General features: G+C 35.0%; 1 protein-coding gene across 3 annotated transcripts; it reads left to right on the top strand.

Moving 5' to 3' along the window:
* Positions 1 to 1418: 1418 nt before the first annotated feature.
* LOC129880263 (DExH-box ATP-dependent RNA helicase DExH15 chloroplastic) lies at positions 1419 to 15640 on the top strand. 3 transcript variants are annotated; one of them, XR_008765356.1, is made up of 17 exons: positions 1419 to 1956; positions 2050 to 2225; positions 2369 to 2482; positions 2843 to 2951; positions 3068 to 3154; positions 4783 to 4901; positions 5451 to 5598; positions 5831 to 6430; positions 6506 to 6784; positions 7321 to 7527; positions 8632 to 8994; positions 10216 to 10452; positions 11411 to 11631; positions 13897 to 13996; positions 14085 to 14231; positions 14549 to 14697; positions 15017 to 15640. XR_008765356.1 is itself a non-coding variant. In XM_055954222.1 (17 exons), exons 1-16 carry the CDS (start codon positions 1489 to 1491, stop codon positions 14645 to 14647), a joined length of 3474 nt encoding a protein of 1157 aa, XP_055810197.1. In that variant the 5' UTR covers positions 1419 to 1488; the 3' UTR covers positions 14648 to 14693; positions 15028 to 15640. The 3 variants fall into 3 exon arrangements, 2 of the variants coding, with proteins under 2 accessions (XP_055810197.1, XP_055810196.1); XM_055954222.1 differs by having other exon boundaries at positions 14549 to 14693; positions 15028 to 15640; XM_055954221.1 differs by having other exon boundaries at positions 14549 to 14693.
* Positions 15641 to 23086: the final 7446 nt, after the last annotated feature.

Below are 23086 nucleotides of genomic sequence, written 5' to 3'. Positions count from 1 at the left end.
AGACACGAAAATTTTACGTGAAAACCCCTCTAACTGATAGAGGGGAAAAACCACGGGGTAGAAGAATCTCACTATTAAAATATGGGAGTACACTGCTCTCAAATACAAGGAGAAAACAACAATTAACACTTCTCTCTTGTAAAAGGAACAACTACTAAAGAGGACACTCAAGACTACAATATTTATTTCGGTGTATAACTCTCTTTGTATTCTTACTCTCTCTTTCTGGAATGATTTAAATGATGGCAAGAGGTCCTCTATTTATAGGAAATTAGAAACGCGTAAAATCCGCGTATTGAACCTCCCTTTTTGATTACGCGTTCAAAACGCGTTTTGTTCCTTTTTTGACTACGCGTTCAAAACGCGTTTTGACTATCTTACATATATATATATATATATATATATATATATATATATATATATATATAGTCTCTTATTTTGCTACTCTCCCACTCCATAATTGTTTTCGAGGGAAATATAGAGAGACAATACACAACTATAATTACTATTCAAAATCCGCTAAAATCTCATTTTCTTTTGTAAAATTTGTTCATTCTGCTTCTCTCCCCTTGCAAAATCAAATTAAGGTGAGCCAAAGAAGAGAGAGAGGACGTCATCTTATAAGAAGCCCCACTCTGAGATTGTTATTCTTTCATTTAATCAATGAGTTTACATGTATGTTTGATTTTTTGCACTCTTTTCATCAAGTTACTTTTTCCGTAAGTAAATTGCCAGAAATATGGCCACCGATATAGTTTGATAGTTTCATATGCAGTCTAACAACCCGAGAGAAACATTATACTTCAGTAGTTGTGTTGATATTTTTAAGATACTATGAAATTGTTTATTTTGTAATTAGACATTTATAGTTACGTTGGTTCTTTCCAAAATCATATCGCATAAGGTTTTGTTTAATATAAATGCAGTCATTATCTCAATTAAGTTATCATGATTTAATTTGGTTAACAATATCCTATTCTTTTAATTTTATGTGAATCATGTGTAGGCAATTTTAAGTCCCTAAAAGAGATTGCAAAAAAAGAGAATTTTTTTAAAATGTGTAATTATAATGATTATCGATAATAGAACCGAGCAATAATTGTATAATGCTTTGATAGAGATTAGGTAGAATTTAATATAATACTTTTATATATTCTCTTTCGTCTTAATCCATGCAACACAGTTTGAATTGATTTAAAATTTAAGAAAATAAAAACTTTTGATAGTACTTTTATGTCAAGTTCCCTAGCCTTCACATAAAAGTACTAGCATGAGCACAAAAACAAGGCGTACGGCGTACCCAATAAATGGGTCCAAATTTGAATTCGTAAGGACTTAATGTGTCAAATTGAAACTATTGTTATTGTTTTCAAAATGGTTACCTGTTCCTTGATATTTTTCCAGACGATGCCGTTTAACATCACGGAACCTTTATGAATAAATCATCTTTTAAGACTTACAAATTGCAATCTACAATTCTCTCCCGCCATGACCACACTCCCTATCCTCTTCCCTTCACCTGCAAACTCCATAACCAATCACTCTCCATTTCCACTTCTTCATGTACAAACCCTACGATTCTTCTCCCTCAAGTCAATTCAGAAGAATCCATTCAGTTCTAAATCTAGAATCTTCTACAAGTTTCCGAGGTCAATTTTTCCGGCGGAGTCTCAAGACGAAGATGAAGATGAAGATGAAGACGAAGATGAAGAAGAAGATGACGATGATGATGAAGCGGCGGAAGAGTACGACGACGTTTATGCGGAGGTTTCGGATGGAGGCGAAGACAGCGAAGATGAACTGGAAAGTTCCGTTAGTAGTGAAGTGTTGAACATTGACGAATCGAGAAGGCAGAGAGTTGAGAAGCTTCGGAATGAAGTTATAGAGTTTGGTGATGGAATTATTGATGCGAATGAACTTGCTTCTATTTACTCTTTTCGAATTGACAAATTTCAGGTCAGTTTATTTTTTCCCTGTATAAAGTACGAATAATCAATTTTGTTTTTTTTGTTTTCTAGTTATGTTGATATTTTGTGTGAAATTTTGAAGCGTTTATCGATTCAAGCTTTTTTGAGAGGTTCATCTGTTGTGGTGTCTGCGCCTACAAGTAGCGGCAAAACTTTGATTGCTGAAGCTGCTGCAGTTGCTACAGTAGCTAGGGGAAGGAGACTATTCTATACTACTCCTCTGAAGGCTTTATCCAATCAGAAATTTCGAGAATTTTGGTACGAATGTTTGTATAATATACTCCCTCTCTTCTACTATATCATGTTTTACATGATTTGCTTCTTATCAAAATTTATCGTGTTTCCCACTACAGAATATTTATGTTTATGATATTTAATTTTATTTTGTGGTACTTTTACAGTGAGACATTTGGTGAAAGTAATGTGGGGCTTCTCACTGGAGATTCAGCTGTTAATAGAGATGCACAGATTTTAATTATGACAACTGAGATTTTGCGCAATATGCTATACCAGAGGTACACAATGGGTTTATATACTGTTGCATATTGGTCACTAGAAACTGAGTTTAATAACATGCTGATTGCTTGAAAACACAAAAAGCTTTTTGCATGTGACAATCTGGTTTAGCTTTCGTTTATAGAAATTTCAAAGACTCAAACAAAGGCGGCTATATATCCATAAAACTGCTATTGAGTTCTAGATTTATAATTTGTGCAATATGTTTTCTAAGCAAGAAGTTAACAATGAAAACATGGCTTCCCTTAAAAGTTAGAAAAAAGAGTTTGTAGGATAAAGAAACTGTCAGACTTTTCTTCTACTTATTTACTTGTTTTGTTCATTCCTAATTTACTACGGCATTACACTTCACTCTGCAGCGTAGGGATTGCTTCCTCGGATGGTGGTCTTCTTCATGTTGATGTAATTGTTTTGGATGAAGTTCACTATTTAAGTGACATATCTCGGGGCACTGTTTGGGAAGAAATAGTATGTGTCTTTTGAATGTGCAAGTTCTTTACATCTCAATTTGTCAGCAGCCTCAGAGTACCAATTTTCTATAGTTACCAATTTTCTATATTTACTCCTCTCTTTCTGCTTTTAAGGTTATTTATTGCCCAAAGGAAGTTCAACTTATATGTCTTTCAGCAACTGTTGCTAATCCAGATGAGTTGGCTGGATGGATTGGTCAGGTATTGCAGTGAACAAATTCTGATTACACCAAAAGTTATATTCATCTATATCTATTGCTTATATATCCAATGAAGTCTATCAGTTAAATGCTTCTCCGGTCCTTTAATTTTGTTGCTGCCTCCAAGTTGTACTTTTCAGATTGAAGTTCTTTTGGTTGGAGTGTCTTATCTTTTCTTCATTCATAGTAGTAGAAGCTAAAAAGATGAATTTGTCCTCATAGTGAGCATTCATTAGGGTCAAAAATCATTTCTTATCCAGCCAGGTTGAGTTTTATAAAGTTTAAAGAGAAATGGCGCAATTATATGATAAATAGGTAAATAATATTACTGTCCCCGTCCCAATTTATGTGGCACCATTTGATCGGGAGTTTAAGAAACAATGGACAATTGCCCTTATTAAAGTCACTTTAGTGCTTAGTTTTAGTTGACTTTTCTTCACCATAAAGTGTTAAGTGGGAACCAATAAGGCTAAAATGGGAAAGGTGCCATTAAATAGTTGCCAAATAAGGAAGGGTGAATTCTTTGTGGGACGAACTAAAAGGAAAAGGTGCCACATAAAAATTGGGACAGAGGGAGTAATGATTGTGTCATATTCAAAATTCTGGTAATTTGGAAACTTCACTTGGCCTAAATGTTCCTGATTTCATTTAGTTTACCAATAATTTAGAAAGTTTGTCCCTTTTTCCCCCACAAATGTCAAGCTCTTGCACAGAGAGAGATATAGGGAGAGAGAGAAATGCTGGAATGATAGTTATCCATTCATATATTATCTTTTAAACCACTGTCCATTTAACGAGAACCAAAACTATATGTTACTTTTGTGTTGTGACATTCTTGAGGCTTGTCTTGTTTACCATACTACTCTTTTTTTAAGAAAGAGTACTTTTTTGGGGGGTCGAAGTGCTTTTTCTATTGCAAGAGATTAGGTTCTTATAATGACCTACTTTATTCAAGTTTAATGGTTGATCTCCCATAACTGCCTTCTTGGGTAGTAATTGGGAAACCTGAGGTGTTGGCGATTAATAATTGGATTCTTTATAGTTTGAACAATTTGATTGTTCATGATTGATTTATCAAACTTCTTCTATAATGTGCTAAATAGTGTAAACCCCTTAATAATTGGTGGTTATTGGGGAACCTTTGGCGTTGACAAGGGAGAAGACTAGGATTTTTAATGAACTGTAGGTTATTTGCCTTCTAGTTTGGCTTGATTTTAGTTAACGTCTTAACATTTTCGACGCTTGTAAATTTTGTGAACTTTGAGACCTTGTAGTCAATTTTTCCTTTTTCTGTTTAAGATGCCCTGAGTTTCCTTCTTGTTCTTAGGAAAAAGCATTGAAATTCCATTCTAAGGAAACTTGAAAAAGTTTGGATGCTGCGTCTCTTTCTTTCAATGTCTGCTGTTTACATCTTTTACATCACATGTCTGTCTGTAAATTTGATTTGATTATGCGGAGATACCGTCAGAATAGTCAGTTGACCTATGTGTGCTGATTTTGGCTGCGAAAGTTTCACTTGATCTAGGCTGTCGGTTCTAGTTCAACTTTACTAGAGTTTTGTTAAAGTTAATCAAATGACAAGAAAGAATGGGTTGTTTATTCACTTCTCTAATTTGACGATCTTTCAAGATTCATGGTAGGACGGAGTTGGTAACATCAACCAAGCGTCCAGTTCCATTGACTTGGCACTTCTCCACAAAGACAGCTTTATTACCTCTTCTTGATGACAAAGGAACAAGCATGAATAGGTAGGATTTTCCCCTTACTCTTTCATTGATCTTCTCGTCTTATGTTTATCAGTGGCAATGTCTTGCAAATTTTTTTGTTTCTGGAACTTATAGTACTCACTGAATTTGCACTTGATTTCCTTTATAACATTGGAAGAACTTGTAGCATGTATTTCTTTACTTGTTATAATTTTGATTTTCTTTAATATATGCATGATTTAAAATCATTATCTGGGTAAACTACTGATTCCCAGGTACTAGTTCATTCAGTTTAAGATTTTGAGCCCCTGTTCTCTCTTTTCACAACATATGTTAAAATTAGTTATATATTGTTGAAGCATGCTACATACATTTTGAAGTTCAAAAGATTGTATCTACAAATTTTTCAAGAACTATATTTCAGCTACTATATGATGGATTGGCTAAGAAAAAAAACCTGTGGCGGCATGGTGAAAAACAAATCATGGTGGTATGAAATGTTTTCCGTAGTATTTGGAGGACAAGTACGAACTACTTACCCAAGAAGATGCTGAAGTTCTCATTTCTAATTACCTTGGTCTGACTGTGCAGGAAGCTGTCACTCAACTACTTACACTATGATGAATCGGGCAGTGAACTATACAGGGAAGAAGGATCAAAAAGAAAAAAATCAAGAAGACGTGAAAATGATGTTCGTCCCCTTTCAAAGAACGATATAAATAATATTCGCCGCTCTCAGGTATGCATAGAAGCTTATTGAGTCTGATCTTTGTTTTACAATGTTATCGGCTTATCACCCTCTTTTTTTTGTAGATAATTTTTTGGAGCATTATTGTTTTTACAGAAATTATAAAAAGAATTGTCATTTTTTAGAAAACTGTCAATTTAACTTATATCCTGAAATTTTCCTGACAAGTAACTTATAGATATTACTATCTTCACAAAATTTAGTTACAAATTCATATCCTCAGGTACCTCAAATTATAGACACACTGTGGCATCTAAAGGCAAGGGATATGCTTCCAGCAGTTTGGTTCATCTTTAGCAGGAAAGGATGTGATGCAGCTGTCCAATATCTTGAAGACTGCAGGTTACTGGATGAGTGTGAAATGAGTGAAGTTGAACTGGCATTCAAGAAGTTCCGTATTCAATACCCTGATGCTGTGCGTGTGTCTGCAGTGAAAGGCCTCCGCCGTGGAGTGGCTTCACATCATGCTGGATGTCTCCCCCTTTGGAAATCATTCATTGAAGAGTTATTTCAGCGAGGTCTAGTTAAGGTTGTCTTTGCTACTGAAACACTTGCTGCTGGCATCAATATGCCTGCTAGAACAGCTGTCATTTCATCTCTCAGCAAAAGGGGAGATAGTGGACGAATCCAGTTAAGCTCAAATGAATTATTCCAAATGGCTGGGCGTGCTGGTCGTAGAGGTATTGATGAAAAGGGTCACGTGGTTCTTGTTCAGACTCCTTATGAAGGGCCTGAGGAGTGCTGCAAAGTTCTTTTTTCTGGGCTTCAACCTCTTGTTTCACAATTTACCGCCTCGTATGGAATGGTGCTTAATCTCGTAGCGGTACGTACTTCAACGTGAGCCTCCTCGACTCATTTTATTTTTGATTTCACGATATTATGTCTTCTTATTCTCCAGGGGGCCAAAGTTACCCGTAGATCAACTGGGTTAGATGAGATAAAAGTCACACGAGCAGGACGGACTTTGGAAGAAGCAAGGAAGTTAATTGAGCAGAGTTTTGGTAATTATGTGGGAAGCAATGTCATGCTTGCCGCAAAAGAGGAGCTTGCTAGAATAGAAAAGGAAATAGGGACACTTACTTCAGAAATCAGTGAGGAAGCAATTGATAGGAAGAGCCAGAAGCTCTTAACGCAGTCAGCATATCAGGAGATTGCTGAACTCCAAGAAGAATTAAGAGTAATTTCATTACTGTTACTCTTGATCTTTTATTGCCTCAAATTAGACAGTTTGTTTCCCGGCAAAGGAACATTCTTTTTTTGTATGGCTTATCAGATAAAATGGTTTTCTTTCTGACCTGAAAAGCCTGTAGAGTGCCACTTCATATGGTGAAACTACTTCTACCTAATTGCCCAGTATAAAGTATTGGTTTCCTTAAAATATTCTTTCTAGGTTGGTTGTCTAAAGGTAGGGTAAGGTCTGCATACACCCATCCTCCCTAGACCCCACTTGTGGGATCACACTGGGTATGTTGTTCTTAGTCTAAAGGATGGCTTTCTAGTTACGCGGGCCTGTATGTTTCAGTTTCTGGAAGCACAATAATCGAAAAAGGCTCTTATTCATTGAGTGTCTTTTCTAGTTGGCATCCTGTTGAACAGTAATCTAGTTTTCAGCATGTCCTACGCTGTTTCCAATCACTATTTCTTCCAGCTCTAGTAATTTTAAAAGCATACTGAAAACATTCTATTGGTGGTCATTGTGCCTACCCTTTCCAGGCTGAAAAGCGTCTTCGAACTGAATTGCGAAGAAAAATGGAGCTGGAAAGAGTGTTCTCGTTGAAACCTTTGTTAAAGGAGCTAGGAGATGAACACCTTCCATTCATGTCTTTGCACTACACCGACAGTGACAGGGTACAACATTTAGTTGCTGCTGTTTATCTGGGGAAGGTTGATACTTTGAATACTGAAAAGCTTAAAAGTATGGTAAGCATTTCATGTGACCCTTCTTTTGGTTTAATACTAGTTAGTATGGAAGCCTTTGTGTCATCAACAAGCACATTGCTTGATGCTTACTTCACTTGCAGTGTGCCTCCATAGATGCAATTAGCCTGTGTCTTCGGCATTTGATCTGCAAACACCTTGTTGCATACAGTAGAAAGCTCTGTTTTAGGTGCTTTGCACAATTGCAACAAGTAGAAAGCTTCATTAAGAACTTAATGCAGTTCTTGCTTTTTGTTGTTAAAGTTAATAGGTGACATGTTTGATATATTGTATAATTCCTTGCAGGTGCCATGATTGTAAAGCTTTTGATTTTTCTGCCATGTTCTCCTATTCTGACTTGAGTATCATATTGCCATCATATTATCACTAATCTTTACTCTTTGTCTAAGATCAATCGGTCAATCAATCAATCAACTATTCCTATCCTAAACTAGTTGGAGTTTATCTTAGACTCTTTGGAGCTAAATATGTTGTTGTTGTTGAAAGAGTTTCTCTCTTTCTCTATTTCATATCTTCCCAAGTCATTTGATTCATGCCTTATGCATTCTCCTTCAAATTGAGGGAATAAATGGTCATTATTATAGTGCATTCTGTTAGAATAGGAATAGTATTGTATGTAGTGTCTGACGTGGAAAAGGATTGTAATGCTGTGTCTATAAAGATACTCCCATGAGATATTGTTATAAAATTTGTAAAGTTGTGTGATCAGCTTGCATATATTTTCACCAAGTTCCTCACTGGTTCTCGTGTTAGTTACCTCTGTAACAAGCTCGGACCATGTGACTTGTATGCACCAGCGGGTGTTATAGGATAGTATATAGTGTCCTACATGGAAAAGGATTGTAATGTAGTGTCTACTAATAGGGCTCAGTATAATAATGTTGAATACACAATTCAATAATATTTTTCTCCTTTATTTCTCACATATTCCATATAAGATTTTTATGGTTGCAGTTGCTATGCAGATTTCTAGTCCTCTTAAAGCTGTTTGTGATTATAGTACTGCAGTTCCCCATTAAATTAAAAATTCTCTCTTTGGTTACCTACCGTACAGTAGTAGGAATGTGTAATCCTTCTTTTTTTCAGGTGTTGGACAATGAGGCCTTTGCATCAAAGACAGTGGTGGAAAATCTTGAACTTGGTGATAATGGAGGTGAAGATGTTAAACCATCTTATCATGTGGCTCTTGGTTCAGATAACTCTTGGTATCTTTTCACAGAGAAGTGGATTAGAATGGTATACAGAGCAGGCTTTCCAAATGCTGCCTTAACTCTTGCTGATGCTTTGCCTCGTGAAATTATGGGCGAGCTTCTTGATAAGGCAGAGATGCAGTGGCAGAAGTTAGCTGTGTCTGAACATGGAGGTCTATGGTGTATGGAAGGTTCTTTGGAGACATGGTCTTGGAGTTTAAATGTTCAAGTCTTGAGTAGTCTATCTGAAGATGATGAGGTGCCCGGCCTATCAACTTCATTCTCGGGTGTGATTGTTTTTCTTTTGTTGGATGGTTTTTATCTAATAGGGGCATTTCCTCCTCAAGTTGATTATTGTTAGCATCTGCTTTTGCATTTCATGTTTATTTCGGGTCCGCAGGGTGGGATGGGGTGGTGGATGTGGGAAGGAGGGACGATGGAGAAACAGTCGAATACGTTGATCTTCCATTTAGTATTACTGTTTATTAAAAATGTAAATATTCTTGTTCTTGGCCAATAGATATTCATATCTGGAGTCATAAGGACCTCATATATATTTAGGTAGACGGGACATTCTTGCCTGTTTTCAGGATTGTTCACTATAAAGAGTCAGCAAGAATAATAGTCTTTTGCTTTAGTAATGGTATTGCAGATTTTAGTGTTCTCCATTTCGAGATTTCATTCACATGGTTAGAGTTGCTACTATGTATACACTTTGGGTTCTCTGAGGTTTTACGTCCAATTAGATTTTCTTGGTGAAATGCCATTGGAATAATGACAACCTGTAGTTCTTCTTTTTTGATAATGACAACCTGTGGTTCTTTTTTTGGCTAAACTTTTAAATGTTAGGACTTAGGACCCCTGTTTATATTGTTCCTTGTGTTACTCTCATCATTATTTATTTTACAAGTTCCAGAGGTAAGAGCTAATGACACTAACATAGACTTACTGGTCCTGAAGATCAGCTGCCATGGGTGATTATGTGACATACAGCCACTGCCGCAAACATCTTTCTGTGATAACCCTTGACATCGTTTCTTAAAACTGCAGATTTCTGCGTAAAGTGTAAATGATAATGAACCATACTAGACATTATGGAATCCTTGTAAGATGAACAAGGCATGCTTAGTTTCTGTCTTTTGTTTTTTGGACTCTGTATAGGGACTTTCAGCACACTGTTTGTGCTGTTGATATATACAAAAGTTACCATTCTCAAAAGAAAAATGCTTAAAGTGTGATACTTCTGTATTGACATATAGCCTGGTACTGACAAATTTTGATTATGCCATCAGGTCCTCCGAATCACTTATCTGTGTCTCTCTCTTGCACACATCTACTCACAAAAGCATAGCATGTCATAAAAAAGTAGTGTCGCATGATATATGATTTGCTTTGTTTTTAGGTCTTAAACCATGTGAGACATCAAAGCATTGAGCCTAACTTGTACACTTTAAAAATCTTTTTGCTGATTTATTATCAGGTCTTGCAATTATCTCAAGCATACAATGATGCAGTAGAATGCTACAAGAGCCAAAGGAATAAGGTCTCTCGTTTGAAAAAAAGGATAGCTCGTACAGAGGGCTTTAAACAGTACCAGAAGATAATTGATTCAGCTAAGTTCACTGAGGAAAAGATTCGACGGTTGAAGGTTAGGTCGAAGCGTTTGATTGGTCGTATAGAGCAGATTGAGCCAACTGGTTGGAAGGAATTTCTGCAGGTATATTATTGTTTATCTTCTTGTGACATGCCATTGATTATAATCCGTGTAGTTGTGCAACTTTTCAGCCTCAGGCCATTATGTCTGCTACAGCATCCTCATATTGGACATGATTGAATGTTCAGGTTCTTCTATTGTATAAAATCTGTTTTATCCTCAAGTGTGCGTACTATTCTCCTATGTACTTAAACACCATGCTTTAAGACCATCTTTGACCCAAATAGAAAGAGAAGAAGTTATCATAATATTATTTGTAAGAACTTATTCTTGTTGGTCTCCTTCATCATTTTCTGGGGATTTGCTTGGAGATTAACTTTGTTATTGGAAGTTTAGAAATGTCTGCTAATTAGCCGGAAAGAATGAATAGTTTACTTCAGTGAACTGTGTATTTCTGTAGTCGTCGGGGAAATCTTTTGGGAAGCAGCATTCTCTTTTGCAAACCTCCACTCTAAAATTATACGACACTTCCCATTTTGGGACTTCTGAAATGTTGACGCCAAAATTAATTTCTGTACAGTTTTCATAATTTCAAGAATTCAGATTCATTAAAGTAATCCCTACTTTAAACTTTTGATGTGATGATTTCTCTGTCAAACAAAATTTCATTTTTCTTCCACTATCATGACTATGCTATATAAAGTCAAATTAAGATCTCAAACTTCATATCTAGTCAAATAGCGTCATATGAAATGAAATGGGTGGTGTGCATTATAAAGGAAAAGAATTGAGAGAACATTTTTATGATGTTGCCTTGCCTGGATAACTAAACTAATTCTTTGTTGATATTTTTTTTCAAAATAGAATATACTCTGGAAACTGCATTAAGCGTCCATGACTTGTTATTTTACTTGATCTGGTGACTTTCTTGAGACAGTTTTCCTGTTGAGATTGAAGCCCTTAGTTAGGTTGTTTCTTTTACCAAAAAGCAGAGAAATTACTCATCCTATATATTTGGCAGGTCAGCAATGTTATACATGAAAGTAGAGCATTGGATATCAATACACACGTCATTTTCCCCCTAGGTGAAACTGCAGCTGCAATTCGAGGAGAAAATGAACTTTGGCTTGCGATGGTTCTTCGAAATAAATTGTTGCTGAACCTAAAACCTGCACAGTTGGCTGCAGTTCTTGGTAGTCTAGTTTCTGAAGGCATTAGGCTTCGGCCCTGGAAAAATAACAGGTAGAATCTTTGTCCTCAAGATAGAGAGTACTATCATTCTGATTTCAACTCCATATTTTCTGGGAACTCCTTTAAATTTTCATATGACTCTGTAGGTTTATCTAGCTCTTGCATACACCTTTCCATAGGAATTTTCCTCCACCTTGTAAATAAAGGACTTGTCCTTGTTAAGAAAATGGCGACTACTGCTATTCTTTGTCTGTAGCATTTCCCTTCCCCCCTGTCCTTCCTCTTATATTCTGGGTAGAGGGATCCACAATAAGTTGCCTCTGTCTTGCCCCTTGAGAAGGCATAAAGCTGGATTGTGTCACATTAAAGTTAAAAAGGAAAAGATGGGTTATACACAAAAAAAAGAGAGAGCAGAGGTTTGGCAAAGTTGGTTTCCCGACTAAGAACCTAAATCTGCCTATGATCTTAATGGGGCCTGATTCAGCATAGACTTAATGCCCCGATATGGACTTGCATAGACTGCAGGTCATAGTTGATCTGTTCATATCCTCGATGAGGCTGTCGTTTCATTAATGGCAAATATTTCTTATGAATCTGATGCTGTTGGTTTTTTTAAAAGATTGGGCAGCAAAAAAGGGGTTAAAATGACTCTCTTTGGATTGAAATTGCTTTCAATTCCTTTTCAATGATTTTATTAAAGCATTGAGGAGCTTTAAATAGCCAACATAAAACACTCTGCATAGTTTGAAATTTAAAACTAACTAAAATATCTCAACAAACTAATCTATCTAATGAAAATTTAAAATTCAAATTATTCTAAACGTAAGCAACTTATTAGACTAAAAATTACTGCAGTAACTAAAGTAAATTTCAACACTCCTCCTTTGCTTTAGTTACTGCAATTTATAAAATTGCTCCTCCTCAATTTCTGCTTTAGTGGTTGGTGATTCTTTGATTTTTTTGAACTTGCAAAATTTCTTCTTCGTTCTTTTTCTTCTTTTGATTTTGTGCTTAAAAACACCATCTATAATCTTCTCTTGTTTGAAAGTGCTTTCATTTGGAAATTGATCGGAGTTGCAGAGAGTTGTTGTGATGATTTTTCTTCCATCCCAATATCACATAAAAGATATGTTTCAAAGTACAATTTCATTTTCACTGACCAATTTTGATAGTTTTTGTCGGTGAAACTTTTTTGGGCATTCAAAGAGAGACTGCTGCTTGACATCTATATTTGTTGAACATAGCTCTATGCTTTGAAAATAAGCACGGGTTGAAAATGGTAGCCCTAACGGGTTAAAATGGGTAGCCCTTACGGGTTCAAAAAGGTATGGTAGTTCTTTGAAAGAACTCACAGATCCCGTAAGATCAATAAAGCTCTTGATACCACTATTGGTTTTTTTAGAAGATGGGGCAGCAAAAAATTGGTTAAAATGACTCTCTTTGGATTGAAATTGCTTTCAATTCCTTTTCAATGATTTTATTAAAGCATTGAGGAGCTTTAAATAGTCAACATAAAACACAGAATCTGCATAGTTTGAAATTTAAAACTAACTAAAATATCTCAACAAACTAATTTATCTGATAAAAATCTAAAATTCAAATTATCCTAAACTTAAGCAACTTGTTAGACTAAAAATTACTGCAGTAACTAAAGTAAATTTCAACAGATGCTGTCTTGAAAGATTATATTAAGTAGGAGTTTGAATATCCAGCTGAAATCTAGTGTGGCAATTTTTCGCGGAGTAAAACATACATATTTTGATTTCCTTGGAGAAATAATTCCATTTGCTGAGATCTTATTTGAAGTTTTATGCAATATAATCTAATTAAATAGTAGAAATGGTTGGCAATAACAGTACCCTTAGGTCTATCTTACGAAAGGGGGACAGTGTTTCACTTTTACTACACTCTAGTTTGAATTACACTTGCTTCTCTCTGTTGTCTAGCTTGTGTCCTGGTGATTTCCAGAATTTTTGGTGGATAAGGAGGTGAACCATAGTTTAGATGCCACGTTGTTTTACTAGTGCTTGACCTCAAGACTATATGCAGTTTGGAGATTAGTTGCTCTATTGGATAGCTGGATAGTTGTATTGTGGTAGGTACTATATAATGGAGATATTTTTGGGTTTTTGAAATAAAGAGGTTCTTATCTGTTGTACCATTGAAAAATTTGGGTGCAATTCCTCTGAGACAACTGCTTGCGGTTTCATTTAATCCAGAATTTAATGCTGAGTTCTTGGCTTCTATTTGATTGCCAATGTTTTATAAACCTCCTTGCTGAAAAGGAAAGCTCTGATAAACATCTTCTGTCTGCAGTTTCGTTTATGAACCCTCTACCACTGTCTTGAATATCATAGACTTACTGGAAGAACAAAAAAGTTCACTTCTAGAGCTCCAGGAAAAGCATGGTGTAAATGTGAGTTTTCAAGTTGGATTGGAGCCCACTTTACGATATGTTCCAAGTTGGCGTTGCACTTTATTAATGTGAAACAAACTATTCACAGATTCCTTGCTGCTTGGATAGACAATTCACTGGTATGGTTGAAGCCTGGGCTTCTGGTCTTACTTGGAAAGAGATTATGACGGACTGTGCAATGGATGAAGGAGATTTGGCTCGCCTTCTACGGAGAACGATTGATTTGTTAGCTCAGGTATGCATGTTATTAAAGACTATCCATCTCTTGCTTGCTCCATTTTAAGGAATCCATATTGCACTAGTGCTTGCATTTTCTTGGGCACCCATTCACAGTCAATCTTTTCTCTCTCTTGTTTGCAACTAAATAATTACTATTCAAGTTGAGAACTGAGTACTGCAAAGTTTAACGGGCACACATCTAAGCACCAACCTATATTATTAAAGAAAGACGGACGATCCTAACTCAAAGCTAAGCTCCCTATTTTCGGTGATTATGCAACTCCTTATTTTTCTGTTTTTCCTGTTTCATTTTGCTACTCTGCATGATTACAGGTTCCCAAATTGCCTGATATAGATCCACTGCTGCAAATTAATGCCAAGAGTGCCTCTAACGTAATGGACCGCCCACCTATAAGTGAATTAGCAGGATGATATTCAGACCAAAATTCATCGTCTCCTTAAGAAGTCGAACTCAAAGGCAAGTAACTATAGCCACTGTTCCTTAAGAGAGATAGAACTTGGATCAATTTAGTTTCTGTCGACGAGGCTTCAAATTAGTGATTTTCTCATTTGTCACGCATACCAATTGATGGTTCACCCATGATCATCATGGTTCACACAGTTTAAAGTTCCTATCAACTCCCAATTTTCAACTACTCTCTTTTTCCCTTGCAAAGTAGACTCATATTCGTCTTCTTTCTGTGGTACTGATTTATCTCTCTATCCTGAATTCTACTGGTCTAGAACCAGTTTCAGAATAGTTTGAATTTAACTGAGCCAGGCTCTGCCTTTTCTATAAAGGGATTGTGCAGGCCTTAGAGCAAGCAGAGTGGCAAGAATCTAGCGACAGCGTCTCGATAGTAGATGAAGTGTTAATAAACCAAGAAAATCAGTATTTTCCCATCAGAACTATTATCTGTATACATCTCTTTTAAGGAGTATTGACACTTGGTAGAATGAACGCACTGCTGCGGAAATGAAGTGTAGATTCAATGTAAAAGAGAGAGATTTTCTCAGTAGAAATACATGGCATAGCAGAATCCTACATTTGATGCAGAAGATATGGCTATGCCTCTAAATTATACATTAAAGTTGATTGTCCTCCAATTAGCTAGGAGCATTGTCCTTTTTACCCCCTTTTTTCTGGAGTAGCAACATAGACTAGACAGAATAGTATGTGACTGGCTTTTACAAAATGTGATTGTTGTATATTCCATAACAAGAAGCAATTTGTTATTTGTAGATCAACCAGGATTTTAGCCAAAATGTATATCACTCCGTTCGGAAACCAATCCTCTTTGTTTTCATATCCAAAACGAGGGGTATTAATAGTACGGTTTGGATGGTTATTTTTGAAAAATTATGTAATGTCAAATTTTTAGTTACTTTATTGTGCATAATCAAATTAAATTTGATTTCTTGTCATTATGTTCTGAACTTTTTTTTTGATAATTTTATAAACGTCATTGGAGTCTGTTTGTAGAATGTTTGATTTGTTACTACCTCCGTCCCATATTAGATGAGTACTTTTAACTTTACATGGTGATTAAGAAATTATTAATACATTGAAAGAATTTATCATTTTGCCCTTTGTTATATTAATGCAATATACATAGAGTATTGAAATACCCCGGACCCTGCGCATAGCGGGAGCCTTAGTGCACCGGGCTGCCCTTTTTTTACATAAAGTATTGAAATAACTAGTATTGAGAATTGTTTATATTCAAAAGGCCATATTAATTGTAGGGGTAAAATAGAAAAAAATTAATTAATTTCATCTTGATTTAGTGAGTGATCAAGTAATATGAGACAACATTTTTAATGAGATACCTATCTAATATGGGACAAAGATAGTATATAACAAGAAGTTTCAATATTGTGCAAATTTTAATGACGATCGGATTATTCTTCTTGGAATTTTAATGGAGTAATGGTTTTGGGGACGTTGATTTTTTGATTCTTTGGCCTCCCTTTGCTTTCAACCTACAACTCTCATGACCACGTAAGAGTGAGATGATTTTAAATTGTTGTAATAAGAAGAATGATACAAAATTCTTTACATAGCTTACGATGTCAATGGTTCGAAAAAAATAAGAAAAATTATCTAGGAAATGCACACATCTAAATATACTAGTGATTGATAATTCGTGCTATGCACAGGCCCAATAATATTCATATTATAATAATTGGTTGTCTATTTATGATATATTGAATAATATTCATATTTGAATGTATTACTATTTTAAAAGTGAGTTAGAAAACGAGCTTTAAGTTGCTTTTTAAATTTGAACCATAACTTTAAATTAAATTTCAAATTTTCACGGTGAAACACTGATTTTAAGCTCTTTTTTTTTGTCTTTTCTCAGTAAACAAAACGAACATGCAATTGTTGCAATCAAATTTCGTTTGTCCTTTGGATAAACAGTCTGTTTTGCTTTACATATTAATTATTTATTTTCAAATTATTTTTCAAATAAGATTATATATCAATCAATATAATTATTGTGATAGAATGTTCATATTAATCATTAATTTAAAAAGCGTACAAAATTTAAAGTGGACAAATAAAAATGAGTACAAAATATAAATGGCAGAAGAAAATATAATGTTTATTTCATTTAAAATTTATTAAGAAAATATAACATAATTTTTTTAAAAAATTATTAAGAAAATATTACATAATTTTATTTAAAATTTATTAAAAAAATTATCTACTACTAGTGTACAAGTGCTGGTAAAGTTGCTGCAATGTGATCAGGAGGTCACGGGTTCAAGCTTTGAAAACAGCCTCTGGTAGAAATGCAAGGTAAGGCTGCGTACAATAGACCCTTGTGGTCAGGCCCTTCCCCGGACCCTACACATAGCGAGAGCTTTAGTACATCGGGTTGCCCTTTGATGTACAAGTGCGAACATGCTAGCGACTAATATATACATGAGAATAAGCAAGCAGTTGATGGACAAACAAACAACACATGCAAACATGTTGACGATCAGCTGCCTGCTTATTCACATTGCAAGCATGTTGTCCCCCTGCTTATTCAAACGTATATATTAGTAGTAGATATGAAAGATTGATGCTCCACAAAATGAGACAAATTCCATATTGTTATACAAGTGGTGACTGTCCATTTTTTCTTTCCTACCCACTAATTTTGGCCCCTTACTTTTCCCTACCCAATTGCATTACAACTTGTTTTGTTATTATAACTCCCTCCTCTTGTCCGGCTATAAATAGTCTATAGGCCATGATATTAGTGTATACAGATACAAAGATTCTCAACTCTCTCTCTTTTCTTACTATTTCTTCTTATTAATTTACTAAGTTTAGTTTGTTTCATAACACGTTATCAGCACAAGCCTCCATCACTTTGATCAATTTTAATAAGGTAATTAAAGAGTAAGAATTTTATTTTCTTAAAATGTCTAATATCTCTAAACTTGAATTTGTTGTTTTTAATAATCTGGAAAAGACTACTAATCATAGGCACTAGATGCCGAAATACATCTAGAATCGATGGGTCTATCAGACACCATCAAAGATAATGATATGGCATCTAGTCAAGACCGTGCCAAAGCCATGATATTTCTCCGCCATCATCTTGACGAGGGGTTAAAATTATAGTACCTCACATTAAAAGACCCCCTTAACTGTGGAAAAATCTAAAAAAAAAGATATGACCACCTGAAGTTGGTCATCCTTCCACAGGCACGTCATGATTGACTCAATTTAAGAGTAATGGATTTTAAAAATATAACTGAATATAATTCTGCCTTGTTTAGAATTATAGCACAATTAAATTTATGCGGAGAAGAAATCACTGAGCAAGACAAACTTGAAAAAACATACTCCACATTTCCACCCGCGAATATGCTCCTACCGCAGCAATATCACGAAAAGGGTTTTAAAAACTATTCTGAATTACTTTTTCACCTTTTTATTGTTGAACGTCACAACGAACTATTAATAAAAAATTATGATAGTCGACCCGTTGATTCTTTGCCACACCCTGAAGTGAATCAAGCAAATTATAACCAACGAGAGAAAGGTCATGGCCCCAGTCGTGGTAGTGGTCGAAGAAGAAATTATAATCATGGTGCTCGACTGGCACCGACAAATGGTCAGCAATATAAAAAGAAGAGTGAAAAGCCAGAAGCTATACCAAAGAAAAAATCAAAAAGTATATGTTACAGATGTGGAGGTATGGGGCATTGGTTACGGACCTATCGGTCATCAAAACGTCTGGTTCAGCTATATCAAGCATCCTTGAAGAGGGCAAAAAATAATTCAGAGACAAACTTTATCTCTGAAGATAATATTGAGCCTCTGCATCTGATGTAGCTGATTTTTTTATTTTTTCAAAAGAAAATATGAATATTGATAAGCCTAATAATATTTAAATAATTTCTTTTTATTTATCTGTACTAAATAATATGTTTGTATTTTTTCAATTCATATAAATAAATAAAATTTGTATAATGAGTCATGTTTTAATTATAACATTTACTTTATTTCTTTTTGAAGAAAAAATATGGATATGCCTCAAATTTTATTTGGATCAATGATCAATCACGAGAATATTTGTGTAATTGATAGTGGAACGACTCATGCCATTTTTAAAGACGAAAAATATTTTTCTAACTTACGTAGAAGAAAATCAAATGTTACAACAATTTCTAGTAATTCGAAAATGATTGAAGGCTCCAGAAGAGCTACTATATTTCTGCCAAAGGGGATAAAGATTGTTATAGAAGATGCACTATTCTCTTCTAAATTCCAAGAAACTTGTTAAGTTTTAAAGATATCTGCAGAAATGGATATCATGATGAGACACTAAATGAAACGAATATTGAATATCTTGGTATAACCAAGAGTGTCTCAGACCAGAAATATACTTTGGAAAAATTATCAACTTTATCGCTTGGCCTATATTATGCAAAAATTAGTGCAATTGAAGCACATTTGATTGTAAACCAGAAATTTACTGATCTAAATACATTTATGCTATAGGTCATCTTGGATCAATAATGATGAGACAAATTCTTGAAAATTCGACTGGACATCCGTTAAAGAACCTGAAGATTCTTACGAATGATGATTTTTCATGTGCTACTTGTTATCAAGACAAATTAATTGTCAGGCCATCAACCCTGAAGGTTGGCATCAAATCTCCTGATGTTTTAGAGCGTATACATGGGAATATATGTGGATCTATTCATCCACCTAGTGGATTGTTTAGATATTTTATGGTCATAATAGATGCATCATGTGACCAGGAGGTCACGGGTTCAAGCCTTGGAAACAGCCTCTGGCAGAAATGCAAGGTAAGGCTGCGTACAACAGACCCTTGTGGTCGGGCCCTTCCCCGGACCCTGCGCATAGCGGGAGCTTAAGTGCACCGGGCTGCCCTTAATAGATGCATCATCAAGATGATCTCATGTGTGCCTCTTACCATCTCGCAACCTAGCACTTGCGAAGTTGTTAGCACAAATAATAAGATTAAGGGCACAATTTCCAGATTCTCCAATTAAGGCTATTCGCCTTGATAATGCTGGAGAATTTACATTACAAGCTTTTGATGATTATTGCTTATCAATTGAGATAAAAATTGAACATTTTGTTTCTCATGTTCATATTCAAAGTGGCCTTGTAGAGTCATTTATTAAGCGCCTACAATTGATAGCAAGACCTCTACTAATGAAAACAAAATTGTCAATTACTGTGCACTTGTACGTCTCTGACCGAAAAATTATAATAAATACACTCCATCATAATTAGTATTTGGTCATAAATCAAATATAGCCCATTTACTAATATTTGATTGTGTGGTATACGTGCATGTAACACCACCACACCGTACAAAGATGGGCCCTCAACAAAGATTAGGCATATATGTTGGGTTTGACTCACCCTCCATAATTGCTACATTGAACCGTTGACAGGAGACTTATTTACTACTCGATTTGCAGATTGTCAGTTTGATGAAATAATTTTTTCGCAATTAGGAGGAGAGAAAAAGGAATCCGAAAGAGAAATTGCGTGGAAAGTTTCATCACTATCTCATTTTGATTCGGGTATCCGCACATGTGAGCAGGAGGTCCAGAAGATCATCCACTTACAGAAAATAGCAAATCAAATGTCAGATGCATTTACTGATTTGAAACGGATAACTAAGTCACATATCCCTTCAGTGAATGTGCCTATCCGGATTGATGTCCCAAAAGGACCATCTACTAGTATCATAGTTTCTGAATCCCAAAAACGCCTGAAGCGTGGTAGACCATTGGGTTCAAAGGATAAAAATCCTAGAAAGAGAAGCGTGAGAAATAATAAAGATGATACTACAAAATAACCTCCTGCCGAAGGTCAAGATTTGAGTAATCTTGATATTTCTGAAAAAATCAGTGAACCCGAGACTCAAGTGAATGAAGAACTTTTAATAAGTTCTACCGGTGATGAGATAAATTTAGATCGATCGAAAATCATGATTGAAAATGTTTTTGCATGTAATGTTTCACTTAATCTCATGCAATATAGTAAAAGTCTTAAGCCTAAATCCGTTGAAGAATGTCGACGTAGATGTGATTGACAAGAATGGAAAAAATCAATTCAATCAGAATTAGACTCACTTGCTAAACGTGAAGTTTGTGGGCTTGCAGTCCAAACCCCTGAAGGTGTAAAACTAGTTGGTTATAAATGGATTTTTATGCGAAAACAAAATAAGAGAAATGAAATTGTAAGATACAAAGCATGCCTTGTTGCACAAGGATTCTCTCAAAGACCCGGGTCAACTATGAGGAAACATATTCACCTGTTATGGATGAAATAACTTTTCAATATCTCATCAGTTTAGTTGTACATAAAAATCTTGAAATACATCTAATGAATGTGATTGCAGCTTACCTTTATGGTTCACTTAATAATGAAATTTACATGAAAATCTCAAAAGGATTAAAATTGCCTGAAGCATGTATCAAGTCTCGGGAGATGTACTCAATCAAATTGCAAAGATCATTATATGGTATGAAACAATCAGGGCGTATGTGGTATGATCACCTTAGTAAGTACTTGATAAATGAAGGTTATATAAATGATGTCATTTGTCCATGTGTTTTTATTAAGAAAACGGAATCAGAGTTTGTTATACTCGTCATTTATGTTAATGACATAAATCTCATTGGAACCCCTTTTGGTGAAAGAATTTGAAATGAAAGACCTTGGAAAGATAAAACTTTGTCTGGGTCTGCAAATTGAACATTTACCAGACGAGGTCTTTGTCCACCAATCTGCCTACACTGAGAAAGACTTAAAACCATTTTACATGGACAAAGCACATCCATTAAGTACTCCAATGGTTGTTCGATCACTTGAAGTGGATAAAGATCCATTTCGATCTCCAGAAGAGAATGAAGAATTTCTTCGTCCTGAAGTACCATATCTCAGTTCTATTAGTTCACTTATGTATCTTGCTAACGCAACCAAATCTGATATAACATTTTCTGTTAATTTGCTGGCAATGTATAGTTCAACCTCAACGCGAAGACATTGGAATGGTATCAAATATATTTTGCGATATCTAAAGGATACCATTGATATGAGTTTGTTTTATTGGTCATGCAGATGCAGGTTATTTATCAGACCCACATAAATCTTGATCTCAAACATGCTATCTATTTACATACGAAGAAACTGCTATATCATGGCGATCTACAAAGCAGTCTATTGTTGTTACTTCTTCAAATCATGTTGAAATAATAGCAATTCATGAAGCAAGTAGAGAATGTGTTTGGTTGAGATCAATGATACAGTTCACCGAAGAAAAATGCGGTCTGAAAAATTATGTCAAAGTACCCACAGTTATATTTGAAGACAATGCCGCCTGCATAGCTCAATTGAAAGGTGGCTTCATAAAAGGAGACAGAGCGAAACATATTTCACCAAAATTATTCTTCACACATGATCTCTAGAAAAATGGTGATATTGATGTACAATAAGTTCGTTCGAGTGATAATCTTGCAGATTTATTCACAAAAGCATTACCAACATCAATTTTTGAGAAGCTAAGATATAAGATTGAAATGCGTCGTCTCCAAAATATCAAATGGAGTTTTCATCAGGGGGAGTAAAATACGCTTTGTACTCTTTTTTCCTTTACGAGGCACAATATCTATGGGTGTTCAGGATAACTACGTATATTATTTCTTTTAAAGTTTTTAATGAGGCACATTTCATGTGGACATCCAAGGGGGGTTGTTATACAAGTGGTGGTTGTCCATTTTTTCTTTCCCACCCATCAATTTTTGTCCCCTTACTTTTCCCTACCCAATTGCATTACAACTTATTTTGTTATTATAACTCCCTCCCCTTCCCCGGCTATAAATAGCCTATAGGTCATGATATTAATGTATACAGATACAAAAATTTTCAACTCTCTCTCTTTTCTTACTATTTCTTTTTATTAATTTACTAAGTTTAGTTTGTTTCATAACACATATAAAGCTTTATAATTGTTTCCATCTGAATTTCCCACGGTTCAACGTCAAAATTTTGATGTTTTCTATTTAAATTATATACAAAATATATTTTATAATGTAAATTTGTTCTATGGTTCGATATTTTTAATAAAATAAAATTAAAAAAATCCTAATTTTTGATATGATTATTAATATATTAACCTACAATTTTTCTAAAAAGCCATAACAATCAGTTCAGTTTGATTGAGTTTTAAAATTGTTGACACCCTTATCGAGAATTTACATTGGCCCAGATTAAATTTAGATTTCCATCACACAAGGTCCATTTAAGGGAAAATAGTTGTTAACATAATTTTTTTCAAACTCTGAATCTTAAACCCCTAGTTAAGGGTAGAAGAA

Source organism: Solanum dulcamara, chromosome 2, assembly GCF_947179165.1.
Source record: "Solanum dulcamara chromosome 2, daSolDulc1.2, whole genome shotgun sequence".
NCBI classification, from domain to species: domain Eukaryota; kingdom Viridiplantae; phylum Streptophyta; class Magnoliopsida; order Solanales; family Solanaceae; genus Solanum; species Solanum dulcamara.
The sequence above is the reverse complement of the archived record's forward strand: the minus strand, read 5'-3'. Positions and strand labels throughout refer to the sequence as shown.